Genomic DNA, 27,688 nt, shown 5'->3' on the forward strand with positions numbered 1-27,688 from the left:
GTAAGGGGTTATGCGAACCACCCATTTTCTTTACATGAGTAAAATGGACATTTTTCTTTTGGAATAAATTACTTTCACCTCGCAAAAACCTTTATTAAGGAGTCCCTCCAGATTACAACTTTTTTTGAGACACCCGCCAGATTACAACTAGATGGAAATTAATCAGTTCTCATCTAAATGTTGTCACAGATGTGATGAGGCCCATTTGCCCCACCAACCCCGTTTTTGTGTTCGTCTGATTGATGGTGTGCATGTACAAACCTCCTATGCAACGCTGCCCAAGAACGTGGGCTGGTGCTGGTCAGTCTCTGTTTCGTTCGCTGGTTGTTTGGACGGTCCTCTCCTCCCTTGTTCGCTCGGTCCATGGTTGACTGGTCAAGTTTACTTTTGAAACAACGTTAGATCTATTTTTTGCAAATAAAAACAGCTCAGGAAATTGGAAAATTTTGCAAATTCCAAAAAGGTTCATGATTTTTTTTAAATCGCGAGTTTGGAAAATATGTGGATTTGAAAAAAAAAATCATGTACTTTAAAAAGGTTCACGTATTTGAGAACAGGTTCTCAAAATTGAAAAAAATTCAAAAAATTGTGCATGAATTTAAAAAATATTCACGAATTCTTAAAAGTTTGCAAATAAGAGAAACATTCGGTAGTTCCATGGATTCAAATAAAGTTCATGGGTTTGAAAAAAGGTTCACATGTTCCCAAAAAGAGTTCACAAAACTTAAAAAGTTTTTGAATTTGAAAAAAAGTTCACGGATTTAACAAAAAGGTATGTAAAATTCAGAAAAATCACAATTTTCTCTTGAATTTATAAAATGGTGATGAATTTCATAAAAATGTTCACAAATTTGCAAAAAAATGTTTGTTCAAAAGATTAACAAAAATCATAGGTTGAAAAAGGTCCATCAAATTGAAAAAAATCATGCATTTAAAAAAAGTTCAAAAATCAAAAAATCTTCATGAACTTTTAAGAAGTTCAAAAATATGATGATAAATTTTTTGAATATATAAACAAAAAAATAAAGAATATAAAAACATAAAAATAAATTGAAGAGAAAAAAGGAAGAAACAAAACAAAAGCTAGCTCATAGAAACCAGAAAAAACCTGGACCCAGTAAACCATGGAACCATCTAGAAGCTTCCCCAAATAGGGCTGCACCAGCAACTCGTGGATGCGGCTGGACCGTTGTGTGTGTACAGGCGCCCGTCTTCCTTATAATGAGACCTAGAAAACCGTCGCGTCAAACAATGCATGAGATAGGCCGGCCCAGGCGCAGGAAACCACAGCCACGTTTTTCTTTCACGTTTTTTGTTTCGTTTTTTTGCTTCTTATACTTTAGTTTATACTTCCAAATATTATAAATAAATAAATTTCAAAATTGACATAAAACATTTCAAAAATATATATTAACCAAACATTTGAAAAATGTTAGTTGTGTATAGAAAAAATGTTTCTCATGTACACAAATATATATGATGCTTGTGAAAAAAGTCGATCATGTATTTTAAAGATGCTAGACAAGTAAAATCCAAGAATTTAGAAAAATGTTAAACAAGTATTTGAAAAATGAGAATCAGGCATTCGAAAACTGTTAAATGTGCATTGAAAAAATGTTGACCATGTATTAAAAAAATATTAAATTTGTGTTTGAAAAATGTTAATCAAGCATTTGAAAAAAATGTGAAATGTGTATAAAAAAATTGTTGATCTTATATTAAAAAATTGCTAATCTAGTATTTGGAAAATCTTAATCATGCATTTGAAAAAATGTTAAATGTGTACAAAAAATGTTGAACATGTATTAAAAAAGTTAAACTTGTATTATATTTTTTAGTTTCTAATTCGGAAAATGTTAAATGTTTATAGAAAAGAGGTTGGCCATATGCTAAAAAAATTTATTTGGTATTTAAAAAATGTTAATAAAGCATTTTAAAAATGTTAAATACGTATAGAAAAAATATTGCCCATGTGTTAAATTAATGTTAATCTTGTATTTAAAAAATGTTAAACGTGTACTAGAAAAATGTATTACATATATACCAAAAGTGTATAGAAAAAGAGTGAAAACCCGAGAGAAAATAAAAGAAAACCGATGAAAAACAAGGAAAAGCAAGCAAAAGAAGATAAAAATAAATAAAAGGAAAACCAGGTGAAAAACAAAGAAAAACCGGTTAAAACAGGAAAAAATAAAAACAAAAAAACTCAGAAAACCAATGAAAAACCTGCTCTTTTCCTTCAAGTTTATCTCGACCTACTAATTTAGCACCAACCGGGCAGTGACTTAGTGGCTAGCAGGGCTACCCCGCGAGCTCCCTTTTTCTTCTAGAAGAAGAAAAAACACGGGCTAAGCCCAGGATGGAGGAGAGTGTGGGCTAAGTTGCAAAAATACTAGCAAACAACGCTATAAGCGTTAAATAGGATATTGCATGCATGTATTGTTGGAGGTTTTCGGCCTTTGTTTTTGTGTGAGCAAGCCCAATTGAGTCGGTCCTTTGTGTTGTCTGTGTTTTTTCTATTGTCCAAACTTTCAGTTGCTCGAGAACGCCTCCTAAAACAAAAGTTGATCGAGAACGATGGAATGTACAATTGATTGTCATATTTCTTTAAATAATATAATCAAATACTCCATCCGTTCACAAATATAAAACGGGAAAGCTAATTTCCTGCCGGCAGGAATTTAGCAACAGGCACGGACGATTTGCGCCTTGTTCGATTCCCATCGCGTGGTCGCGATTCATCTAGGCGCTTGAAGACTATCTTTGGGCTGCCTTATTTTAATCTCGGAAACAAAAGCGGTGGTCCTCTGAGCGCCCTCCCCCACACCCCGTGGTCCTTTTCACATGCAGTGCACACATGCAACCGATTTATGTGCCTTGATTAAGGCTGCACATCCCATGGTCTTTCCCACATGCAGTGCACACATGCAATCGGCTTTTCTGCCACGATTAAGGCTGCACACCCCGTGGTCCTTCCCACATGCAGTGCACACATGCAACCGGCTTCTCCCATGATTAAGGCGCAAGAGGGTGCTACGTATCAATCATCAGATGGCTTGGGCACAGTATGAGTGCTACAGTGCACCCTGCCATGCCTTCTGCATTTTTCACTGTGGTGTTTTCACAATGGAATATACTGTAGCATCCTGCACATGAGCCAGTTCATGTCTGCAATGCATGCAACACCTTCCCTTGCATATCAAGCTGCAGTTTTTTTTAACTCCACTAGAAAAATACTTTTTTGCATGGGCATGGTGTGAGGCAACGCACACACTAGCATGTCTTATCACCAACTCAAGTTTTGTTGGTTGTTGTCAGTTTGGACAAGACGCATCAATTTGAGTGGCTAAGTTTACTATACTTATGATAATCGACAAGCTAAAATCCGAACCACCTCATTTTTGCAACAGATCTGAACAATCTCCTCGTCGTCAGGTCGAGAAAAATAAAGGTGCAAGAAGGAGGATCAAAGACACAACCTCTTGGAATGAGGTGCATGGAGCTAGCCAACTCACCCACCATTAGTTGTTCTCAATAGTGTTCAGATCTTTCTTATACCACCATCTTGCTAACTTTGACACGAGGTGGGGGAGTTAATGAAATGTGGCCCGATATGTGTAAATAACATGTTAATAAACGCACCATAGACCTGATAATATGTACAAACACCGCGATAACTATTATCAGAATTTCTTTTTGATAAAAAACCTGATATCTTCTGTGTAGATAACTTGGTAATATACGCACAGCCAAGCTGGTAACTGACATACAAACATCACGGCAACTTTTTTGATCTGGGGAAAAAGTTGTTCAAAAATATACCACATGTATTTTCTATGTAAATAGCATGGAATACATGCAAAACAAAGTTGATAACCCACGTAGAAACACCGTGATTTTTTTGACCTGATTTTTTTGTTCAAACACCCCCCAATAATGTTGTGTGAATAACATGGTCATTAACGCATCGCAGATCTGATAACTTACATACAAACATCCTGATAACTCACACATCACAGACCTTGTAATTTATGTACCTTGGTCCTGATAACTTTGGGGGGGGGGGGGGGGGTGATCAAGTATCCCTCCAATAACTTTCGTGTGAATAGTATGGTAACTCACACATCGGAGACCCGATAACTTATGCACCCAGGTCCTGGTACTTTTTCTTGAGGGAGGGGTGATGAAATATACCCCCGATAACTTTTTATGTGAATAGCACGGTAGCTCACACATCATAGACCTGATAACTAATGTACCCCAGTCTTGGTAAATTTGGTGACCGGGTGGGGGGAGGGTGGTTGATGAAATTTCATATACCCTTGGTAACTTTTTGTGTGAATAACATGATAACTCACACATCGCAGACCTGATAACTTATGTGCCTTAGTCTTGGTAACTTTGGCGACGGTGGTGAGGGGTGGGGGAGGGTTGTTGATGAAATATACATTCGATAACTTTTTTGTCAATAGAATGGTAAGTCACACATCATAGACCTGATAACTTAGGTATAAACAATTGTGACACCCAAAATTTTTTTTGTTTGGTTTTATCAAATTCTTTATTTGATTTGAAGGAGGTTATTTAAAATTTTCTTCTAAAGGACTCCTTCTCAATTTTTTTCCTTTTATGACAAGTATTTTCCTTGAGTTCATCCAAAGCTTGATCTTTGGTCTTGGAGGTTTTTCATCTTGTGTTGACTCAACACAAATGTTTTTCATTGGGAAAGTTTTTGAAAATCTTTTCTTTATAAAATAGCTCTATGGCTTATGGGGTGATCCTTTCCCGTTCAAAACCTGTCTCTTGCCATAACCTAAGTTGAAAACTCCTCCCAAAGGCCATCTCCCCACTTTGTGTCAAGTCAAACTTCCAATCCAGCAAGTTTAACTTCCCCATGATTTTATCTCCATTTATTTTTAATCAAAAATCTTTTCTGTCTTCTATTTTGGCCCTTGGAGATTTGCAAAGGAACCACTAGTTTTCCTTTGAGTTTTGCCTCCAAACAAGTTTCCCTGGCTAGTCCTTAGAACCCTCAACCAAGATCCAGGAAGATCCACTGGTCCCCAGTTCAAAATTTTCAAAATGTGCTTGCTGCAAGTTTGGGCCATATTTGCAAAATTTGGTGAAATTCATTTGTTTTCTCCTCCTAAAAATCTGAGAAAATTCAGGCAGCCTCTAGATGCATCAAGAGGTCACCTCACCAAGTCCCAGCTCCAGAAAAATTTCCCTCGTGCCCAAATCATATCGTCGAACACCTGGCATGCACTGTACCTGTCGAAGTTCAGAGTTTCAGAGAAACAGTTTCAGTAGCAGATGTCGTTTTCTTCAGAGACTCTCTTCGATCTCGACAGTAACTGCAGTGGCACCTTGCGCCCTGTTCCTCCTTCTTATCCACCGCGCCGCACGATCGCCTGGACGCTTGCGGGCGTCGGCGGCGAGCTGGCCGAGGTGCATCGCCCCATGCGCGGCGGCAGCAGCGCCCGCTGCGGCTACCAGAGAGGCGCAGCGTGGGACTGCGCCGTCCAGCACCGCCCAAGCCACCAGAGGCCACCGCGTGGCCGTCCCCTCCTCTGTGCACGCTGCAGAGCCGTCGTCGTGAACTGGGAGGCACGGAGCGCGCTCCCTGCCGCCGTCGTGCCCGTACGGCCGTTCCGTCGAGGACCGAAGCATTACCCAAATCCGACCGAGGTTTTAGCTGAGAAACGGTGCCAGTGGACCACCACGGTGATGCCAAATCACCTAAACCTCCTGCCCAACCTCTGCCTCGCCGTAATTGCTCGCCGGCGTTATCCCGTTCACGGCCACCTCCTCGGATCGCCTATAAAAGGAGGTCCCGAGCTCGAACTCGACCACGCACCATCACTCCACCCCACAAGAACCACGCCAAGCCACTGGGAGGGCCTCGAGGAGGTCATCTTCCCCAACTCCGTCCGCCTCGACCCGCTTCGGGATCCGGCAAGATTCGCTCCAGTGCGTGCACCCCTGCCTCTCAACTCATGCCCGTAGCCTCCTAGTGCATCCACCTCTCTAACCCGCGCCCTAATTTGGAGTTTGCAGCACCCACCGGAGAGTTTCATCCTCGCCTGAACCACCGTCCGCCGGAGATAAGGCCGCCGTCGCCGTGGTGCTCGCCGACGGTCAAGTCCACCACCCACCGACGCGGAAGGACACCCTGAACCCGTAGGTACCCTCCGATCCCCCTACCTCGCCATGGATCAACGCCGGCGACCACCGCAGCCTTCGGGCGCCGGCGAGCCCTGTTCGGAGTTTGAACCTGACGGGTGGGACCCCCCGTCAGCCTCTCTTTCTTTTCCTTCGAACCGTTTTCTGAAGGCACCTTCGGGCAAAGTGTGTTTTCCTTCTGGGCTGGATTATTTCGTACCGAAGCGTTTTCTGCTTTTTCAAACAAGCCCCTGGATCTTTTCTGTTTCATCACAGATTAGTCCTTGGACTAAAACCCCTATATCTTTTAAACAAAAGATGCTTTTTGATTGATTCTTTTTTTGTCAGTCTTATATTTTTGTGTAGTTTTTTTATAGTATTTATTTGGAAAAAATTTGGAATAATTTTTATACACGCAACGGTATTCACGTTAGTATACGGTTTCTTTATACCGTAGATACCGGAGGAGGTGGCGGAGCCGCGAACTTCGCCGAGCTAGACTCCGACTTCTCCGAACCAGGCAAGCATGTTTGAACCTTTGATATGATGGGTGTTTTGCATGTTTGCTTGAATAGTTTGTGCATGGCATATGGGCATCGGTGAGTGTTACGTTGCATGCAAGGCAACTACCCGTGTTCTTCGAAGTTTGATGTGATCTTTTGATGGGAAATGACCTGATCATGTGGTGACATGAGAGGTAGTAAGATGGTATTGTTGTAGCATGCCAGTCTTATGTCAACCGTTAAACTCCGACGTTAACGTGGACCGAGCCACGTTACCGTTCGTCCCCTTCCGTGCTGCCACATGTTTTCTGCAAAGAATACGGTTTAGTAAGTTGCAAACCTCTTTCCTTGTACACACCAAATAGAGGGGCCGGGATGAGGGTTCCATGGCCCTGGATTAAAGCCAGTCATCCGGTCAGGGGGCATGGGTGTTTCCGGTTGGGACCGAGAGGGGGGCACCCCTTAGAGCGCGCGATATAAATTTGATCCCATGCTACGCGAGGTTGTAGCCTCCCCGTCTCAAGGTTTTTCTTGAACGTTGCTTAGGTTGATTCCTGGCAACGGAATGTGGAATGGGTGTGTACTGGTTAGATGTGTTTCTCCTAAAATACCGTAAACGGAACTAGTCCCTTGTGGCTACAGAAATCCGTTGGCTGTGGTTAAGAGTATAAACTCTGCAGAGTCAAAACCTTCCGAGTCATCGTGTCCATGGTCAAGGACCTGGGTCAATGTATCCAAACAGTATCCATACCAGTCTCAGTGTCAGTCCCTGTGTCAGTCTCCGTGGAAATCCCCGGTGAACAAGCTTGAGTGGTAAACCCGGTTGAATGTTATTCCTGTGGATGGACTAACCATTTTATTATTTCGTACCTGAGTATTTCCTTGAGATGATTTAACTTCATGAGCTACTGGAATATCGAGTTATGAAATATAAGCCCTTTATGTGATGTCGCTCAGACGTCCGACTGTGGCACTCTTGTTATTTACTTTTGATATAAGCCCTTTATGTGATGTCGCTCAGACGTCCGACTGTGGCACTCTTGTTATTTACTTTTGATATAAGCCCTTTATGTGATGTCGCTCAGACGTCCGACTGTGGCACTCTCGTTATTTACTTTTGATATAAGCCCTTTACGTGATGTCGCTCAGACGTCCGACTGTGGCACGCACTGTCGTTTATATTCCATTATAAGCCCTTTATGTGGTGTCGCCCTGACGCCCGACTGCGGCATTGTTAATTTATTTGTACCCTTTCGAGGAGTCATTTCAGACACTCGATTGGCCTTCAGTATTACATTGGGATTTCGGGAGGACTACCGTCCGACTTCCTTTTTATTTCCCATGCAGTGCAAGATTATTATCGGAGTGTGCATTATTAATCTGCTCATGTGCATCATGTTTGCATTTGTTATATCTTATGTCCAAACTGTCTTGCGAGTACTTTCATAGTACTCACCTGGCTTGTTGATTTGGCCAGATGTTGACGAAGGCGATCTCATGGATGATGAGTTTGAAAGCAAGTCCGACGCCTAGAGGAGTCCCAGTCAGTCCCGTGCGATCCTGGATTTGGTCACTTGTATTATATACGCTTCCGCCACCCAAATAAAATTCCTCAAGCCTCACTCCGACGCTCGATGAGCTGTAAGATTTAGGAGTCCTGTCACCCACTTCACTGTGACATATCCGCCACCACTTTTATTACGAGTCAGTAGTTATGCCACCATACCCCCTTGTGTCATATCCACCTTTATGTATAATATCGGCGTGCTTGTAATAAATTGTTGAACAGCCTCCGCTCAACCTTGTATTATATTTAGTACTCCTGGATATTTCTGTAATCAAGAATTTGTCTACCAGTAAGAAGGATTCTTCTCTACTGGTCCGTTAAAGGGATCGGGTTCTCAATAAATGTTTTATTGGAAAACCGGTCATGACAAACTTGGTATCAGAGCCAGGCTGACTATAGGAAGCCACTAGGTGCGATCGCTAATCGGTTATTAGCGTTTTTAGTGCTTTTTCAGCATTTTGCAAATGTAGCTATTTTCTGTTAGTCATCATAAATTTATGATTTGACTATTCGGAATTTTTGCCTACTTTTGTAGATGGCTGGCAACGACTGCGAGACACGGGTGTTCGCCAATGTGCCTGAGGGGTTTGTCAAGCTTCTCGTCTCCATCACCAAGCTCACGATCGGGCCGTCGACTCGTCCAGAGTTCACACTTTACCAGCACAAGCTCAGCGACGACGTGTCTATGCACCAGGCCGGGGTGAAATTCAAGGAGGACGTTCTGTGTCTCGTCACTTCCGTTTTGTGGGAAGGGCCATGCCTATGGAGAGGCATGCCATGCAGATGGCCGCCCGTGAGGCGATAGCTCGTCTTCGGGATGTTCTTCCTACAATGAAGACTCGTCGCTACCGCTACCTCCCATGCCATGTGCCATATACTTGTCACTATGCATTCGCCTGCCATAGGGGAGAGAGAGATGAGGCTATCGAGATGCTTGTTGAGTATCTCAAAGCTCTTGAGGCAGCTTTCGACAACCTCGTGGACGACCTTGTGGCTGCCCGTATGGACTCAGTTCAGGGCTGTTCCGCCAACAGGAGGGAGCTTCTCCACATGGCACCGCCACTGACTTTCGTCTCGTCCTCAGCATCCTATGCACCTGCCATTTTAGCCACCGCTCGCCGTCTGCCTACCACTGAGGAGTTTGACCAAGTCATTGCTCCTACTCCAAGTAGAGCTGCACCGCCTGTCGCACCCGCACCAACTCCTCAACGCAGTGCTGCGCGCCTGGAGCCTATTAGGGAGGAGGAGGAGGTTGAGTCTCCCGCACCTCTGGGTCTTACCCTCGGCAGGCCGAGGGAAGTTTTCACCATCTCCGACTGAGTGCGCCTAGCAGCCGTGTGATGTACCCACTTGTATGATATGTTTATATGTACATAGGTTTGGTGAGAAGTAGTTTGTGTGCGCATCATGTAGGAACTCGGAGAAGTGCACTAGCCAAATAACATGTCAGGAATGTGTACGCACATCCTGAGTGATGTATTGTATAATTACGAATCGCGTGTAAATTATGTACGGAGCAGTCCCTCTCCATGCGCAATCAAGTATTTTTCTTGAAAAATCTTGGGGTCTTTTAAATTTTCGCCTTTGCAAAATTTTCCTTGTGCCACACAGTTCTTCTCATGAGTTTTGCAAAAAAATACCCCAGAGTGGAAAATGCCTCGTCCCTGGACTCGTTCCATGCCAAACCCACCGGAAGAAGTTTATGGGACCCAGATAAGCAACAACTTCACACAGGGGCAGTCTAGTCAGCAGGGCAGCGAGGCAGCATTTTCTCAAGTATGCCGCCTTTTCGAACAAAGCCAGCAACAGCATCAAGAAATGATGAATCACGTTATCAATATGGGAAATCACTGTGAACCATACCAGCCGCATTCCAAGTTGTCTGAACTACAGAAGACACGTCCTCCAACGTTCGCTCACACTGATAGGCCGCTTGAGGCCGATGATTGGCTTCGTGACATCGAAAGGAAGTTGATTATTGCACAATGTTCAGATCGTGAGAAGGTGCTTTATGCACCTCACTACCTCACTGGAGCAGCTGCAGCATGGTGGGAAAATTTTCTACACATGCACCCCAATGAACATAACATCACCTGGGAAGAGTTTAAGGAAGGTTTTCGTGGGGCGCACATCCCCAGGAGCATTATAAAGATCAAGAAAAGGGAGTTTGATGACCTCAAGCAGAGAGGCATGACAGTGACTGAGTACAACAGTCAGTTTACTCAATTAGCTCGTTATGCCTACGATGAGCATATGACTGAGAACAAAAAAATGGAAAAAAAATTGGACGGCCTGGCGCCAGCACTTAAATGCCAACTGGTCGTACACACCTTTCCAGATTTCAAAACACTGGTTGACAAGGCTATTACATTGGAGAATGAGTGCCGCAGCCTGGAGGATATTCGCAAGCGAAAAAGGGACAAGACAACTCATGCTCGCAACAACCGGAGCAAGACTGATGTTCAGAGGAATGAAGCGAGAAAATCCACGACCACTGCTCTAAGGCCAACCAAACATTTTCATTCAAGGGACAAGGACTTTACGTACTGCCCAGGTGTTACTTGCTATGCTTGTGGAGAGGAAGGACACTATGCCAAACAGTGCCCAAAGCCGAGGAACTCGGCCCCCAAGCCGAACAATGGTGGAAATAATCCAGCCCCCAGGCGTAACAACTTCAACCCCAACAACAATCACAAGAAGGGTCACTTGAACCATGTGACCAAGGAGGAAGCACAGAATGCCCCAGATATCGTGCTCGGCACGTTCCCTGTCAACACAATACCTACCACGGTTTTGTTTGATTCTGGAGCTTCTCACTCGTTCATTTCGAAGAGTTTTGTTTTGCAACATGGTTTTCCGATACTCCCTTTGAAAAAGTCCATGATCATCAAGTCCCCCGGGAATAAGCAGATCACTCAGAGTTACTGCCAAGGTGTGATTATTGAGTTTGAAAGACTAAAGTTTCAGGCGAATCTCATCGTGTTGGAAAATAAGGGACTGGATGTTATCCTAGGAATGGACTGGTTAACCACCAACAAGGGATTTATCGACTGCTTCAATCGGACTGTAATCCTCACTCACCATCACGGCAAGACAATAAAAGTTGCAGCTCAAGAGAGACCACGGTCACGGCAACCAAAGTTGAACAAAGTGGACATTTCAGAATTAAGGAAAGTTCCAGTGGTGTGTGAGTTTCCTGACGTATTTCCCGAAGAACTACCAGGCATGCCACCAGACCGGGAAATAGAGTTCAGCATTGAACTAGCACCTGGCACCACCCCCATTTACAAGAAACCTTATAGAATGGCACCCTCCGAGTTGGTAGAATTAAAGAAGCAACTAAAAGAATTACTGGACAAAGGATTTATACGAGCCAGCTCCTCACCTTGGGGTTCACCAGTATTATTTGCCAAGAAAAAGGATGGGACACTGAGATTGTGTATAGACTATCGAGCTCTCAACATGGTCACCATCAAAAACAAATATCCGATGCCACGGATAAATGATTTATTTGACCAGCTCGCACAAGCCAAGGTGTTCTCAAAAATTGATTTAAGATCGGGGTATCATCAATTAAAGGTACGGACAGAAGATATCCCTAAGACAGCATTCACCTCCAGATACGGATTATATGAGTTCACAGTAATGCCGTTTGGACTGACGAACGCCCCCGCATATTTCGTCCACCTCATGAACAAAGTGTTTATGAAATTTATGGACAAATTTGTTGTGGTGTTCATTGATGATATTCTGGTATACTTAAAGACACCGGAAGAACATGCTGAACATCTCAGAATTGTACTGGGAGAATTAAGGAAACATCAATTATACGCCAAATTTAGCAAATGTGAATTTTGGCTAAGACAGGTTGGTTTTCTAGGCCATGTACTGACCCAAGAGGGCGTGGCCGTAGACCCGGAAAAAGTCAAGGCCGTTCTTGGCTGGAAACCACCAGACAACGTAACAGATGTACGAAGTTTCCTAGGAATGGCTGGATATTACCGAAGGTTTATTGAGGGATTCTCCACCGTGGCAAAACCAATGACACAGTTACTCAAGAAGGATAAGAAATTTGTATGGACTGAAGCGTGCGAGAAAAGCTTCCAAGAACTCAAAAGGAAATTAACAATAGCACCAGTTTTGGTTGTGCCGGACATACACAAAAGTTTTGAAGTGTATTGCGACGCATCCCGGAAGGGCCTCGGATGCGTATTGATGCAGGACAGCAAAGTTGCCGCATATGCTTCCAGGCAACTATGGAAGCATGAAGAAAATTATCCTACTCATGACTTGGAGCTAGCAGCAGTCATCCATGCACTCAAAGAGTGGAGGCACTTTTTGCTGGGAAATCGTTGTGAAATATATACGGATCATAAAAGCCTTAAATATATTTTCACACAACCAGAACTCAATTTACGACAACGACGCTGGTTGGAATTAGTCAAGGATTATGATGTCGGCATTCACTACCATCCAGGAAAAGCGAATGTAGTGGCAGACGCTCTTAGTCGGAACCCCAGCTCGGGCAACAACAGTCTACAGAACTTGAGGCCTGAATTTCAGCAGGAGTTCGCTAAACTCAACATGGTGATAGTCACTGAGGGCAACGTATCAAATCTGGAGATACAGCCCACCCTAATGGAACAGATTAAGAAGGCTCAGCATGGACATCCCAGCATCGAAGGTATAAAGAGAAAAGTGAGCCTTGGCAAGGCTTCAGAGTTCGTCGTAGACAATGAGGGAGTATTATGGTACGGGGACAGACTTTGCGTACCAAACATTGAGGACCTCAAACAACAAATTCTAACCGAAGGCCACACCGCCCCATATTCAATCCACCCTGGAGGAACCAAAATGTACAAAGACATTCAGGAAAGATTTTGGTGGCACGGTATGAAGAGGGATATAGCCACGTTCATTGCATGTTGTGATTCGTGTCAGCGCATTAAAGCCGAGCACCAAAAACCAGCAGGGCTGCTACAGCCAAACAGGATACCTGAGTAGAAATGGGATGAGATTGGAATGGATTTTATCGTCGGACTACCTCGATCACAACGCGGAAATGATGCCATATGGGTCATCACAGATAGGCTAACCAAGGTAGCACATTTCATTCCCGTGAAGACGACCTACTCCACTCAGAAGCTTGCTAAGCTTTATCTCTCCCGTATAGTTTGTCTGCATGGAGTCCCAAAGACCATAATATCCGACCGGGGCACTCAATTTGTCTCTAAATTTTGGGATCACTTACAACAAGCTCTGGGCACTCAACTAGCATTCAGTACAGCGTACCACCCCCAGACTGATGGACAAACTGAACGCGTGAACCAAATCCTAGAAGACATGCTGAGAGCCTCTGTTCTCACCTATGGAACCAGTTGGGAGGAAAGCTTGCCATATGCCGAGTTCGCATACAACAACAGTTACCAAACCAGCCTACAAATGGCACCTTTTGAAGCATTGTACGGACGGAGATGTCGTACCCCATTAAATTGGTCAGAAACAGGTGACAGTCGTATCTTTGGCCCAGGCATGCTCAAGGAAGCCGAGGAGAAAGTTAAACAAATCAGGGACCGACTCAAGACAGCTCAAAGCCGACAAAAGAGCTATTACGATCGAAAACATCGTAAGATCAGCTTTGAACCCGGTGAATATGTGTACCTACGAGTGTCTCCTATGAGGGGCCTGCAACGGTTCAAAATTAAAGGAAAGCTGGCCCCAAGATTTATTGGACCCTTCTGTATAGTTGCATGAAGAGGCACAGTAGCCTACCAGCTAGACCTACCCAAAAAGCTGTCGGACGTCCACGACGTGTTCCACGTTTCACAGTTAAGGAAGTGTGTGAGCAACCCAGAAAAACATGTATCTCATGAGAGCATTGATATGCAACCAGACCTCACCTACAGAGAGCGGCCAATAAAAATATTAGAGGAGTCTGAAAGGAGAACCCGTCAGAAAACAATCAAATTTTTCAAGGTTCAGTGGAGCAATCACACCGAGGATGAAGCAACATGGGAAAGAGAGGATTTTCTTCAGGTAGAGTACCCACATCTATTTGAGGATCAGCTGAAATCTCGGGGACGAGATTTTTCCTAAGGGGGTAGGTGTTGTGACACCCAAAAAAAAATTTGTTTGGTTTTATCAAATTCTTTATTTGATTTGAAGGAGGTTATTTAAATTTTTCTTCTAAAGGACTCTCCTTCTCAATTTTTCTTTTCTTTTATGACAAGTATTTTCCTTGAGTTCATCCAAAGCTTGATCTTTGGTCTTGGAGGTTTTTCATCTTGTGTTGACTCAACACAAATGTTTTTCATTGGGAAAGTTTTTGAAAATCTTTTCTTTATAAAATAGCTCTATGGCTTATGGGGTGATCCTTTCCCTTTCAAAACCTATCTCTTGCCATAACCTAAGTTGAAAACTCCTCCCAAAGGCCATCTCCCCACTTTGTGTCAAGTCAAACTTCCAATCCAGCAAGTTTAACTTCCCCATGATTTTATCTCCATTTATTTTTAATCAAAAATCTTTTCTGTCTTCTATTTTGGCCCTTGGAGATTTGCAAAGGAACCACTAGTTTTCCTTTGAGTTTTGCCTCCAAACAAGTTTCCCTGGCTAGTCCTTAGAACCCTCAACCAAGATCCAGGAAGATCCACTGGTCCCCAGTTCAAAATTTTCAAAATGTGCTTGCTGCAAGTTTGGGCCATATTTGCAAAATTTGGTGAAATTCATTTGTTTTCTCCTCCTAAAAATCTGAGAAAATTCAGGCAGCCTCTAGATGCATCAAGAGGTCACCTCACCAAGTCCCAGCTCCAGAAAAATTTCCCTCGTGCCCAAATCATATCGTCGAACACCTGGCATGCACTGTACCTGTCGAAGTTCAGAGTTTCAGAGAAACAGTTTCAGTAGCAGATGTCGTTTTCTTCAGAGACTCTCTTCGATCTCGCCAGTAACTGCAGTGGCACCTTGCGCCCTGTTCCTCCTTCTTATCCACCGTGCCACACGATCGCCTGGACGCTTGCGGGCGTCGGCGGCGAGCTGGCCGAGGTGCATCGCCCCATGCGCGGCGGCAGCAGCGCCCGCTGCGGCTGCCAGAGAGGCGCAGCGTGGGACGGCGCCGTCCAGCACCGCCCAAGCCACTAGAGGCCACCGCGTGGCCGTCCCCTCCTCTGTGCACGCTGCAGAGCCGTCGTCATGAACTGGGAGGCACGGAGCGCGCTCCCTGCCGCCGTCGTGCCCGTACGGCCGTTCCGTCGAGGACCGAAGCATTACCCAAATCCGACCGAGGTTTTAGCTGAGAAACGGTGCCAGTGGACCACCACGGTGATGCCAAATCATCTAAACCTCCTGCCCAACCTCTGCCTCGCCGTAATTGCTCGCCGGCGTTATCCCGTTCACGGCCACCTCCTCGGATCGCCTATAAAAGGAGGTCCCGAGCTCGAACTCGACCACGCACCATCACTCCACCCCACAAGAACCACGCCAAGCCACTGGGAGGGCCTCGAGGAGGTCATCTTCCCCAACTCCGGCCGCCTCGACCCGCTTCGGGATCCGGCAAGATTCGCTCCAGTGCGTGCACCCCCGCCTTTCAACTCATGCCCGTAGCCTCCTAGTGCATCCACCTCTCTAACCCGCGCCCTAATTTGGAGTTTGCAGCACCCACCGGAGAGTTTCATCCTCGCCCAAACCACCGTCCGTCGGAGATAAGGCCGCCGTCGCCGTGGTGCTCGCCGACGGTCAAGTCCACCACCCACCGACGCGGAAGGACACCCTGAACCCGTAGGTACCCTCCGATCCCCCTACCTCTCCATGGATCAACGCCGGCGACCACCGCAGCCTTCGGGCGCCGGCGAGCCCTGTTCGGAGTTTGAACTTGACGGGTGGGACCCCCCGTCAGCCTCTCTTTCTTTTCCTTCGAACCGTTTTCTGAAGGCGCCTTCGGGCAAAGTGTGTTTTCCTTCTGGGCTGGCGTATTTCGTACCGAAGCGTTTTCTGCTTTTTCAAACAAGTCCCTGGATCTTTTCTGTTTCATCACAGATTAGTCCTTGGACTAAAACCCCTATATCTTTTAAACAAAAGATGCTTTTTGATTGATTCTTTTTCTGTCTAGTTTTTTATAGTATTTATTTGGAAAAATTTTGGAAAATTTTTTATACACGCAACGGTATTCACGTTAGTATACGGTTTCTTTATACCGTAGATACCGGAGGAGGTGACGGAGCCGCGAACTTCGCCGAGCTAGACTCCGACTTCTCCGAACCAGGCAAGCATGTTTGAACCTTTGATATGATGGGTGTTTTGCATGTTTGCTTGAATAGTTTGTGCATGGCATATGGGCATCGGTGAGTGTTACGTTGCATGCAAGGCAACTACCCGTGTGCTTCGAAGTTTGATGTGATCTTTTGATGGGAAATGACCTGATCATGTGGTGACATGAGAGGTAGTAAGATGGTATTGTTGTAGCATGCCAGTCTTATGTCAACCGTTAAACTCCGACGTTAACGTGGACCGAGCCACGTTACCGTTCGTCCCCTTCCGTGCTGCCACATGTTTTCTACAAAGAATACGGTTTAGTAAGTTGCAAACCTCTTTCCTTGTACACACCAAATAGAGGGGCCGGGATGAGGCTTCCATGGCCCTGGATTAAAGCCACTCATCCGGTCAGGGGGCATGGGTGTTTCCGGTTGGGACCGAGAGGGGGGCACCCCTTAGAGCGCGCGATATAAATTTGATCCCATGCTACGCGAGGTTGTAGCCTCCCCGTCTCAAGGTGTTTCTTGAACGTTGCTTAGGGTGATTCCTGGCAACGGAATGTGGAATGGGTGTGTACTGGTTAGATGTGTTTCTCCTAAAATACCGTAAACGGAACTAGTCCCTTGTGGCTACAGAAATCCGTTGGCTGTGGTTAAGAGTATAAACTCTGCAGAGTCAAAACCTTCCGAGTCATCGTGTCCATGGTCAAGGACCTGGGTCAATGTATCCAAACAGTATCCATACCAGTCTCAGTGTCAGTCCCTGTGTCAGTCTCCGTGGAAATCCCCGGTGAACAAGCTTGAGTGGTAAACCCGGTTGAATGTTATTCCTGTGGATGGACTAACCATTTTATTATTTCGTACCTGAGTATTTCCTTGAGATGATTTAACTTCATGAGCTACTGGAATATCGAGTTATGAAATATAAGCCCTTTATGTGATGTCGCTCAGACGTCCGACTGTGGCACTCTTGTTATTTACTTTTGATATAAGCCCTTTATGTGATGTCGCTCAGACGTCCGACTGTGGCACTCTTGTTATTTACTTTTGATATAAGCCCTTTATGTGATGTCGCTCAGACGTCCGACTGTGACGCTCTTGTTATTTACTTTTGATATAAGCCCTTTATGTGATGTCGCTCAGACGTCAGACTGTGGCACTCTCGTTATTTACTTTTGATATAAGCCCTTTACGTGATGTCGCTCAGACGTCCGACTGTGGCACGCACTGTCGTTTATATTCCATTATAAGCCCTTTATGTGGTGTCGCCCTGACGCCCGACTGCGGCATTGTTAATTTATTTGTACCCTTTCGAGGAGTCATTTCAGACACTCGATTGGCCTTCAGTATTACATTGGGATTTCGGGAGGACTACCGCCCGACTTCCTTTTTATTTCCCATGCAGTGCAAGATTATTATCGGAGTGTGCATTATTAATCTGCTCATGTGCATCATGTTTGCATTTGTTATATCTTATGTCCAAACTGTCTTGCGAGTACTTTCATAGTACTCACCTGGCTTGTTGATTTGGCCAGATGTTGACGAAGGCGATCTCATGGATGATGAGTTTGATAGCGAGTCCGACGCCTAGAGGAGTCCCAGTCAGTCCCGTGCGATCCTGGATTTGGTCACTTGTATTATATACGCTTCCGCCACCCAAATAAAAGTCCTCGAGCCTCACTCCGACGCTCGATGAGCTGTAAGATTTAGGAGTCCTGTCACCCACTTCACTGTGACATATCCACCACCACTTTTATTACGAGTCAGTAGTTATGCCACCATACCCCCTTGTGTCATATCCGCCTTTATGTATAATATCGGCGTGCTTGTAATAAATTGTTGAACAGCCTCCGCTCAACCTTGTATTATATTTAGTACTCCTGGATATTTCTGTAATCAAGAATTTGTCTACCGGTAAGAAGGATTCTTCTCTACTGGTCCGTTAAAGGGATCGGGTTCTCAATAAATGTTTTATTGGAAAACCGGTCGTGACAACAATGCGGTAACTTTAGACCCGAATAAAAAGTTATTGAAACATACCAGGTTACTTCAGTGCAAATAGCATGGTAATGTATGCACTCGGAGCTAATAACTTAGGTATAAATACCACGGTAAATTTGACCCAGGGGAAAGAAGTCATTGAAAACATATCTCCGGTCACTTATGCATAAATAACATGTTAATATACATATAAGAAAACGTAACTTTTGACAAAAAAGGGATCAAAACATGTCAACATGAGATCTAGTTTCGAAGTTCTCATCGCGATGAATTTTTTATGTGAAAACAAATTTTCAATCAGAAACGACAGTTTGAGCTATAAAACATTTACATTTTCGAAATAGCGAGAATTTATAATGACATCAGGTTTCCTGTGCTCTACTGCATTTGCATGTGGAGAGAATGTTGGAGGAGTCATTTTTATGCCCCGGTAAGTTTCATATAAACAGGACAGTAACTAGAGTACCACACAGGTGATAACTTATTGAGCATAGGTCTGATAACTTTTGATCCTCAAAAACAAGTCATCGAAACATACCAATATGGGATCTAGTTTCGGAGGTCTCGTCACGACGAATCTTTTATGTGAAAACGGTTTTTCAATTGGACCAACGATTTGAGCTACAAAACATTTTAAAGTTTCATTTCTAATGGAATCTTTGCTGACATCATCTTTTTTTTTTATCTACGTGCGCTCCATGCAAATAAAAGAAGATGTGCATGTGAGATTGCAGCGCAACACTGCATGCGAGATTGCACCGAGACGTGGAATCGAGCAAAGAAGTATACACGCGATCGTCCGAATCTGTCGCTAACGACCAGTCAACTGGTCGTTAGCACAGTCCAATATAAAATATTCTGACATTTTTGTCAGATATATATAGACACGCTTTAGTGTGTTAATTCTTTCTCGTTTTGGGGGGAGTTAATTCTTTCATTCATTCCGTATGTAGTTCATCATAAAATATTCAAAAAAATGTTATATTTGTGAATGGAGGGAGTATACAACTGCATCGGTCCAACGCAGACCCTTCAAACGGACACCATATCTGTCTGTAGACCGGTCCAGGCCGGTGTTCGGACACTGATACCGGAGTCGCTTATTCAAAGCTAGCTGCATTTCAAACGGAATTTAACTAAAACAAACAAATTTGTTGCAAGTTTAAACAAACGGGACGACTTTCATTCAAACTTAAATGATTTTCATCTAAACCATAGCAAAGACATTACATTTTTTTACATATATCCGCGGAGACGGTCTAAGTTATTCTAACCTAGTCTAAATGATTGTTGACTGCAGCGACAACTGTTTCCCACGACATGGTCCGGCAGCAAGCTCGTCAGCCGTCCATGAGCCCCGGGATGTGAAACTTCAGGAGGAAGGAAAGAATAGCATCCGCCTCTGCGAAGCGGGCAAGCTCACCGGCTGTGAGGGCCGGCAAGACGGTGGTGGTGGCCTTCTTGGGACCCAAGCGGCGGTGGCCTTCCATGTTTTACTCTTCCTTGCTATCGGTGACGGTCTCGTCATTTATGTCACATTTAATATGGATCATAGGTTGCATAATTTATAACCGTGTTTTTGTGTGTGAAGTGCGACATTTATGCCAATTGAAATACAATGGATCAAATGAAAGCTTTCAAGGTGGCTGCAATTTTGATAGAAGTTTCTTTGCAAATAAAGAGTATGATTCGACATAATTAACACTTTGTTCGGCGCCATGGTACCGGGGTTTGTGATTCAAATGCAATTGCTCATATATATATATATATATATAATTTGACAGTAAACTTGCAATGGTCAACCGCAAAAAAAATTGTTGTGGTATTTCTGATGATGTAATTAACATTACATCATAAGTCTCGACATTCGACAAAGGATTGGTATATGAGAATTTATGACCACAAACTATTGAAGTGCAAATCAAACAGGCGACACACGGACGATGGCGTGCAGGTACAAGTCGTTCTTCCTCCGGACGGTGATGCCCATGTCCTCCACCATGTCGACCTCACCTGGCTTCAGCCCCGACGGGAGCTCCCAGTCGAAGTGGTAGAGAAGTGCGGCGAGAACAATCTCCATGCTGGCCTGTGCAAATGTCATACCAGGACACATCCTTCTCCCCGCCCCAAACGGTATGTACTCGAAGTCCGTGCCTTTGAAGTCGATGATGCCAGACTCGAACCTCTCTGGCTTAAATTCCTCGGGGTTGTCCCAGTGCTTAGGGTCCCTACCGATCGCCCACGCATTCACAAGCACGGTCGTGCCCTTTGGCACGTCGTACCCTAGGATTTTGCAGGACTCCATAGCCTCCCGTGGAATAAGCAGCGGGGCTGGTGGATGCAGCCTCAATGTCTCCTTGATGACGAGTCTGAGGTATTTTAGGTCAGCCAAGTCATCCTCAGTCACCATGTGCTTTTCTCCGAGGCAATCGCGTACTTCGGCCTGTGCTTTCTGCATGACGTTTGGGTATCTCATGAGCTCCGACATGGCCCATTGGAGTGTCGTTGCGGACGTCTCACTCCCGGCACTAAAGAGGTCCTACAAAGATAATACCAATGTGTGCAATTTAGGATAAGTATAGGAATTACGAATTGAAAACTCGATGATTTTCACCCGTTGTCTTAGTGACATGTGGTCCCTAGAACTAAAACCACATGCCAGCAAGTCATCGAATCGCCATCCTAAGTTTTCAACGAAGGGAATCGCGGAATAGTAAATCTTGAGTTCGAAGTCACGTGGAAACTAAAAGATATGATCTTGTTGCTTCTCGCAGGTTAAACCTAAAGTATAGGAACTGAAGCTAGCTGGGGAGCTGTTACACTCACCAGGATACTTGCTTTGATGATTCCCATGGTGAGAGGCACCTCGAGGCCGCCTTCTTTCTGTATCCTCAAGAGCACGTCCACCAGGTCCTCTCCATCCCCCACGGCCCTCTTGTCCTCGTGTTGCTTGATGGCATACTCCATGAGCTCGAAGCTCTTCCGGTGAACCTCCTCGGCCATCCGCGCCGTGCCGCTTATGAAGTTGGCGAGCCACGACGACGGGAACAGGTCGCCGAGGCTGAACCCGGTGACGAGCTTGACCCCCTCCTCGAGGACCTGCAAGAACTCCTCCCTCCTCTGAAACCTGTCCCCGATCATGGTGCGCACGGCGGAGTCGGTGATGAGCACGGCGATCCGCTCGCTGACGTTCACGAGCTGGCCGGGCGGCGCGGCCGCGATGGCGGCCACGAGGCGGCCGACCTCGTCCTCCCGGATCTGGCGGAACGACTGCACGCGGCGCGCGCTGAGCAGCTCCAGGATGCATATCTTCCGGAGCTGCCGCCAGAGGGCGCCGTAGCGGCCGAAGACGAGCCCTTGCCCGTCGGACATCATGATCTTGATGGTCGGGTTCCACGGCCGGCTCGCCAGGGCGACGTCGTACGTCTTCATGACCTCGCGCGCGGCCTCCGGGGACGAGGCGACGACGACGGAGACCTCCCCGAGCTTGAGGTACATGAGCGGCGCGTCCAGCCGGCGCGCGAGGTCGGCCATGACGCGGTGCGCGAGCGGGCTGCTGGCGAGGTGGTGCAGGCTGCCGATGACCGGCAGCCGCCACGGGCCGGGCGGCAGGCGCACGGCGCCGCCACGCTTCCTGCTCAGCTTGAGGAGCAGGAGCGGGAGGAGTAGAGCCAGGAGGAGGCACAGGTAGTAAGTAGCTTGCTCCATGACCGGCAGTGTGAGTTTGTGTGATCACGGCGCGTCAGGCAGGTCTTATATTGACAGAGGCGGGTTACTATCTTGAGCGGTGAGCACGCTACGACGCGCGTGAACAAACAAATTTGCGTAGCTTTCGGTGTGCGTCGCACACGCAGCTTGTCCAAGCGTTTCCCGATGCGAACATGGTGGGCATCGGCGTGGCCGATACGAGATGCCACTTTGGCGTTGCACGCCGGCATGTTATTTTGTATGCAGTGACACAGCTTGTCATAAGTAGTAGTATGGTCTGTAAGTATTCGTGACTGACAGTCAGTAACACGTTAGAACGATTCTCCAGCTTGATCAGCCTGCCGATTCAGAGCCCACACATGAAATTTTGAGAAGCTGCCACGTCACACACACCATCGACTGGTGACAGCTGATTGCATGCATCCTGTAATTCTTAGACAGTCCCGTTTGCGATTGACACCTCAACAATGGTCAGGGGATTTGGGTGAAGGGCGCAATCTTTCTGGAATGCGCGATAGGATAGGAATGCTGAGGCGCTCGTCCGTCTTCCTTCGCGTCTAGACTCCAGATCGAGTAAATTGCACACAAGTATTATAATTGGGGCATTGGAAACAGATTGGTATCAAGTTTGGTAATTTTTACACGTCAGTACCAAGTCTGGGGCTAGACGTTACAAAAAGGTCTAAATCGCGTATAAACGCGTATTGACAGTGTATCTGACCGGCAGGGCCCGCCTGTCAGCTGCTGACGTGGCATTTTTTTTGCAGAAACCCCCCGCACCTCCTTCGTCCTCACGCGCGGCGGCGCCCGATCTGGATAAGTCGCAGTGACCTCCGACTCGCTTCCTCCGCGGCCCTGGCGGCGGCGGCCAGCCTTGCCCTTCCCGGTGCATCGCCAGAAGAAGAAGGCGAGGAGCAGCGAAGCGGCGGCGCCGAAGACCCCGGCAGCATAACGATGCCGAGGCCGGTGCCCCCAAGGCCGCTGCCGCAGCGCGAGGACACGGGGTGGCCGCAGAGGCCCGAGTTCCCGGAGAAGGAGTCCTTGGAGAAGGCAGAGCCGAGCTGGGACGGGATCTGGCCCTCGAGGCGGTTCCCGGAGAGGTCGAGCGCCTTGAGGCGGTCGAGGCGCGCGAGGGAGGCGGGGATCTGGCCGGAGAAGGCGTTGTCGCTGAGCTTGAGCGAGTTGAGGAAGCGGCAGTTGGCGAGCTCGGAGGGGAGCGGGCCGGTGAGGCGGTTGCCGGAGAGGTCGAGGTTGACGACGAAGGGGATCCAGTCGCAGAGCGCGGGGGGTATCTGGCCCTCGAGCGCGTTGGAGGAGAGGTCGAGCATGTTGGCGGAGCGGCAGTACTGGAGCGCGGGGGGGATTTTGCCCTGGAGGCCGAAGCCGGAGAGGGAGACGGCGAGGATGCGCGACTCCTGCGGGTTCCAGCAGGAGATGCCGGAGAAGTCGCAGACGGCGCCCGCCGAGGTGTTGCTGGTCCAGGAGGTGAGGCGGCCCTCGGGGTCCCTGAGGTCGGCCTTGACGCCCTTGAGGCACCGCGCGTCGTCCTCCTGCGGCTCCGCCGCCGACCCCGGCGCCGGCTGCGGCGCGGCGGGCGGGAGGGTGAGGGCTAGGGCCAGGGCTAGCAGAAGGAGGTGCGGGGGGTTTCTGTAAAAAAAATGCCACGTCAGCAGCTGACAGGCGGGCCCTGCCGGTCAGATACACTGTCAATACGCGTTTATACGCGATTTAGACCTTTTTGTAACGTCTAGCCCCAGACTTGGTACTGACATGTAAAAATTACCAAATTTGATATCAATCTACTTCTAATGCCTCAATTGTGGTACTTCTGTGCAATTTACTCCTCCAGATCAGATCAGGCGACGCACCGAGTGCACAACCGGAGGCGGACTTTCCCTACAAGGGAAGGGGTGGTCCGTTTTGGCTTCGGTCCCGTTTGCATCCACACACATGTAATTTGCGCGGGAAGCTCAATTGGCCGGATGCATGCATGCAGCCAACCGAATGGATCGCGCGACGTCGACCGGTGCCGGCCAGGCCGCCGCTTTCGGAAGGCCGGCCGGCCGGCCGGCGCGGTGACCCGATCCTCTAGCTAGCCAAAACTCCCGATCGAGCTTGACAACTACGCAGTGATCGATGCCCAAAGAAAAGAAAAGGACAAGTAGGTACTCCCTCTGTTTCAAAATAGATGACCCGACTTTGTATTAGTTTTGTATTAAAGTTAGTACAAAGTTGAGTCATTTATTTTGGAACGGAGGGAGTAGCAGCGACTCGGTCGGGCAGCAGCGACTGATGAGTTCTCTAATCTGTACAGCCACACTCATCGATGGATGGATCTTGCTAGCGGCTTAGCACTGCACAACAACGTTACGATGGGATCGTGTGAATCTTTTGGTGCTCGATCGACTCGGTTTGATCCGTCCTGAGGCTACCGTTTCCTGAGTGCTCTTTTTAGCTTCCTGAATCCTCATTTGTCTACATCGGTACTTGCTCCAAAACCAAATTCATTGCAACAATTTTTGATTCCGGCAATGTAGTCGATATTATGTACTCCCTCCGTTTCTAGATATAAGTCATTTTAGAGATTTCAATATGGACTATGTATGAAGCAAAATAAGTGAATCTACATTGTAGAATATGTCTATATATATCTGTATGTAGTCCACATTAAAATCTCTAAAAAAACTTATATTTAGAAACGGAGGATACTAATATAATGGCTATCACTTGGGCAGTACTTTGACCGAATCCCCTGCAATATAATAGCAACGGAAATTCTATATGGCTGACGGATGACATGGGAGGTGGTCCTAGCGAACGATATGTTCGCACCAGGAGGAGCTATCGAGCGAACTGAATCGTTCGTTGAGAGAAACCCTCCTAGCGACCCCCTCCCCTTCCATGATGAAAAGCAGTCGCTAAGGCGAACCAAAACCTGTGGTTGCATGGATGTAAATATAACAAACAGAGAACAGAAAATGCCACCACAAAGGCAAATTGTTGGAAAAATTCATAAATGATCACATGGCAACTTGTTGGAAAAAGTTTTACTTATCACAAGGATGAATTTTGCAATCATGGTGCTTGGAAAAAAAAATCTACAATTTGCCATGGGATATTTTCAAAACATTCCTAAAAATATCCATAGGGATAACTATTTACAACTTGTCATTGGAAACTATTTTCGGGAAAAAATGCCATGTGTACAAACACAAAAAATCTTTAAAAGTTGCCATGAACCATATGGAACATTTGCCATGGATATTTGTTCTTTATTTTTGCCGTGGACCAATACAAAAATGCCACGTGACAGTTCCAAAAAATGGTAAACTAAAACAATTCTAAAATCACCATACATCATAGAAATAAAAAAGTTATAAGACAAAGAAAAATTGGGCATTACTAATTAATAAAATGGCCATACTCTAAAGAACAAAAAATGTCATGCTACATAAAATAAAACTGCCACGTTCTACTTAATAAAAATGCCATTGTCTGTTTACTGAAAATGCCATGCTCTAAAGAAATAAAAATGGCATGCTATCTAAATTAAGTATGCATGGTCTACTTAAATAAAAATGTCATGGTCTAATTACTAAAATTTCCATGGTAGCTCAAAAAATTTACCATAGTCTAAATAATAAAATTGACATGCTCTAAAGAATATAAATGCCATGCCACACAAAATTGAAATCGCCATGGTCTAGTTAATAAAAATGCCATGGTGTAATTACTAAAAATGCCAAAGTACCTATAATAAAATTGCACATGTCAAGATAATAAAAATGAACATCATAAAATCCGATTACCGTTCTAGCAATCAATCACCACTATCTACCACTACGAGACATGGCAGATCGGCACTCTGCAATACTACCACTGCTCATAGATGAAGGAAATATGCCCTAGAGGAAATAATAAAGTTGTTATTTTATATTTCCTTATTCATGATAAAGGTTTATTATTCATGCTAGAATTGTATTGATCGGAAACTTAAATACATGTGTGAATACATAAACAAACACCGTGTCCCTAGTAAGCCTCTACTAGACTAGCTCGTTGATCAAAGATGGTTAAGGTTTCCTAACCATGGACATGTGTTGTCATTTGATAACGGGATCACATCATTAGGAGAATGATGTGATGGACAAGATCTGTTAGCTTAGCATAATGATCGTTCAGTTTTATTGCTATTGCTTTCTTCATGTCAAATATATATTCCTTCGACTATGAGATTATGCAACTCCCGGATACCAGAGGAATACCTTGTGTTCTATCAAACATCACAACATAACTGGGTGATCATAAATATGCTCTACAGGTATCTCTGAAGATGTTTGTTGAGTTGACATAGATCGAGATTAGGATTTGTCACTCCGAGTGTCGGAGAGGTATCTCTGGGCCCTCTTGGTAATACACATCATAAGCTTGCAAGCAAATGACTAAGGAGTTAGTCACGATGTGATGTATTACGGAACGAGTAAAGTGACTTGCCGGTAACGAGATTGAACTAGGTATGAAGATACTGACGATCGAATCTCGGGCAAGTAACATACCGATGGACAAAGGGAATTACGTATGTTGTCATAACCGTTCGACCGATAAAGATCTTCGTAGAATATGTAGGAGCAAATATGGGCATCCAGGTTCCGCTATTGGTTATTGACCGAAGAGGTGTCTCGTTCATGTCTACATAGTTCTCAAACCTGTAGGATCCGCATTCTTAACGTTCGTTGACGATATAGTGTTATATTAGTTATATGATTTGGTGACCGAATGTTGTTCGGAGTCCCGGATGAGATCACGGACATGACGAGGAGTCTCGAAATGGTAGAGAGGTCAAGATTGATATATAGGACGATGGTATTCAGACACCAGAAGGGTTTTGGGATGCACCGGGTAGCCATCGGGTCACCGGAAGGGGTTCCGGACACCCCCGGTAGGTGATATGGGCTTAACGGGCCAAGTGAAAGTACATGTAGTCCCCATGTGTTGTTTTGGTAATTAAATGACAATCCTAATGGACTAATGTTTGCATTGAGATATACATCTGAAGGAAACTTCCATTTGCAATGCATGAAGAATATTGGATGAATTGGTGGATGAAATCCATCAACATAAATATATGCACCGAGACTTGATAATGAATGACAATTCCTATGAAGAAACAATGACATCAAGTTATATAGGAAGGTTTGTTCCATGGGTGATGCAAGAAGTATATTGAATGGATTCGGAATGAATGCCATATACATATAGTTGTGCATCAAGATTAATCATGGAGCAAAGATAAATGTTGACCAAGATGAAGATCGAAGATTGAACTCAAAGATGGTCAACACACAAGCACAAATCATGTTCCACATGAGATCTTGTGATATGGTAAGAATTTGTCAAATTGCGCTTTGTGTACTAACCCATACTATGTGTTGTCTATGTTTTGAGGGTTAGGTGATTCTCATGGGCTCGCATCGAGAGAGAGATTTCAAGTGTCTATGAGA

General features: G+C 45.6%; 2 protein-coding genes across 2 annotated transcripts in view; both read right to left on the reverse strand.

Moving 5' to 3' along the window:
- Positions 1 to 20,277: 20,277 nt before the first annotated feature.
- LOC109742999 (desmethyl-deoxy-podophyllotoxin synthase) lies at positions 20,278 to 22,220 on the reverse strand. The gene is made up of 2 exons (XM_020302094.3): positions 21,306 to 22,220; positions 20,278 to 21,018 (listed from the first exon to the last, which is right to left on the reverse strand). The coding sequence occupies exons 1-2, from the start codon at positions 22,185 to 22,187 to the stop codon at positions 20,401 to 20,403; spliced, it is 1,500 nt and encodes a 499-aa protein (XP_020157683.1). The 5' UTR covers positions 22,188 to 22,220; the 3' UTR covers positions 20,278 to 20,400.
- A 758-nt stretch (positions 22,221 to 22,978) lies between these two features.
- Positions 22,979 to 27,688, reverse strand: part of LOC109742957 (inactive LRR receptor-like serine/threonine-protein kinase BIR2) — a 50,627-nt gene continuing 45,917 nt past the window's right edge. Inside the window, exon 2 of the mRNA XM_073501817.1 lies at positions 22,979 to 23,874. Coding sequence (XP_073357918.1) covers positions 22,979 to 23,874 — 896 coding nt within the window. The remainder of the gene's footprint in view (positions 23,875 to 27,688) is intronic.

Source organism: Aegilops tauschii, chromosome 6, assembly GCF_002575655.3.
Source record: "Aegilops tauschii subsp. strangulata cultivar AL8/78 chromosome 6, Aet v6.0, whole genome shotgun sequence".
NCBI lineage: Eukaryota > Viridiplantae > Streptophyta > Magnoliopsida > Poales > Poaceae > Aegilops > Aegilops tauschii.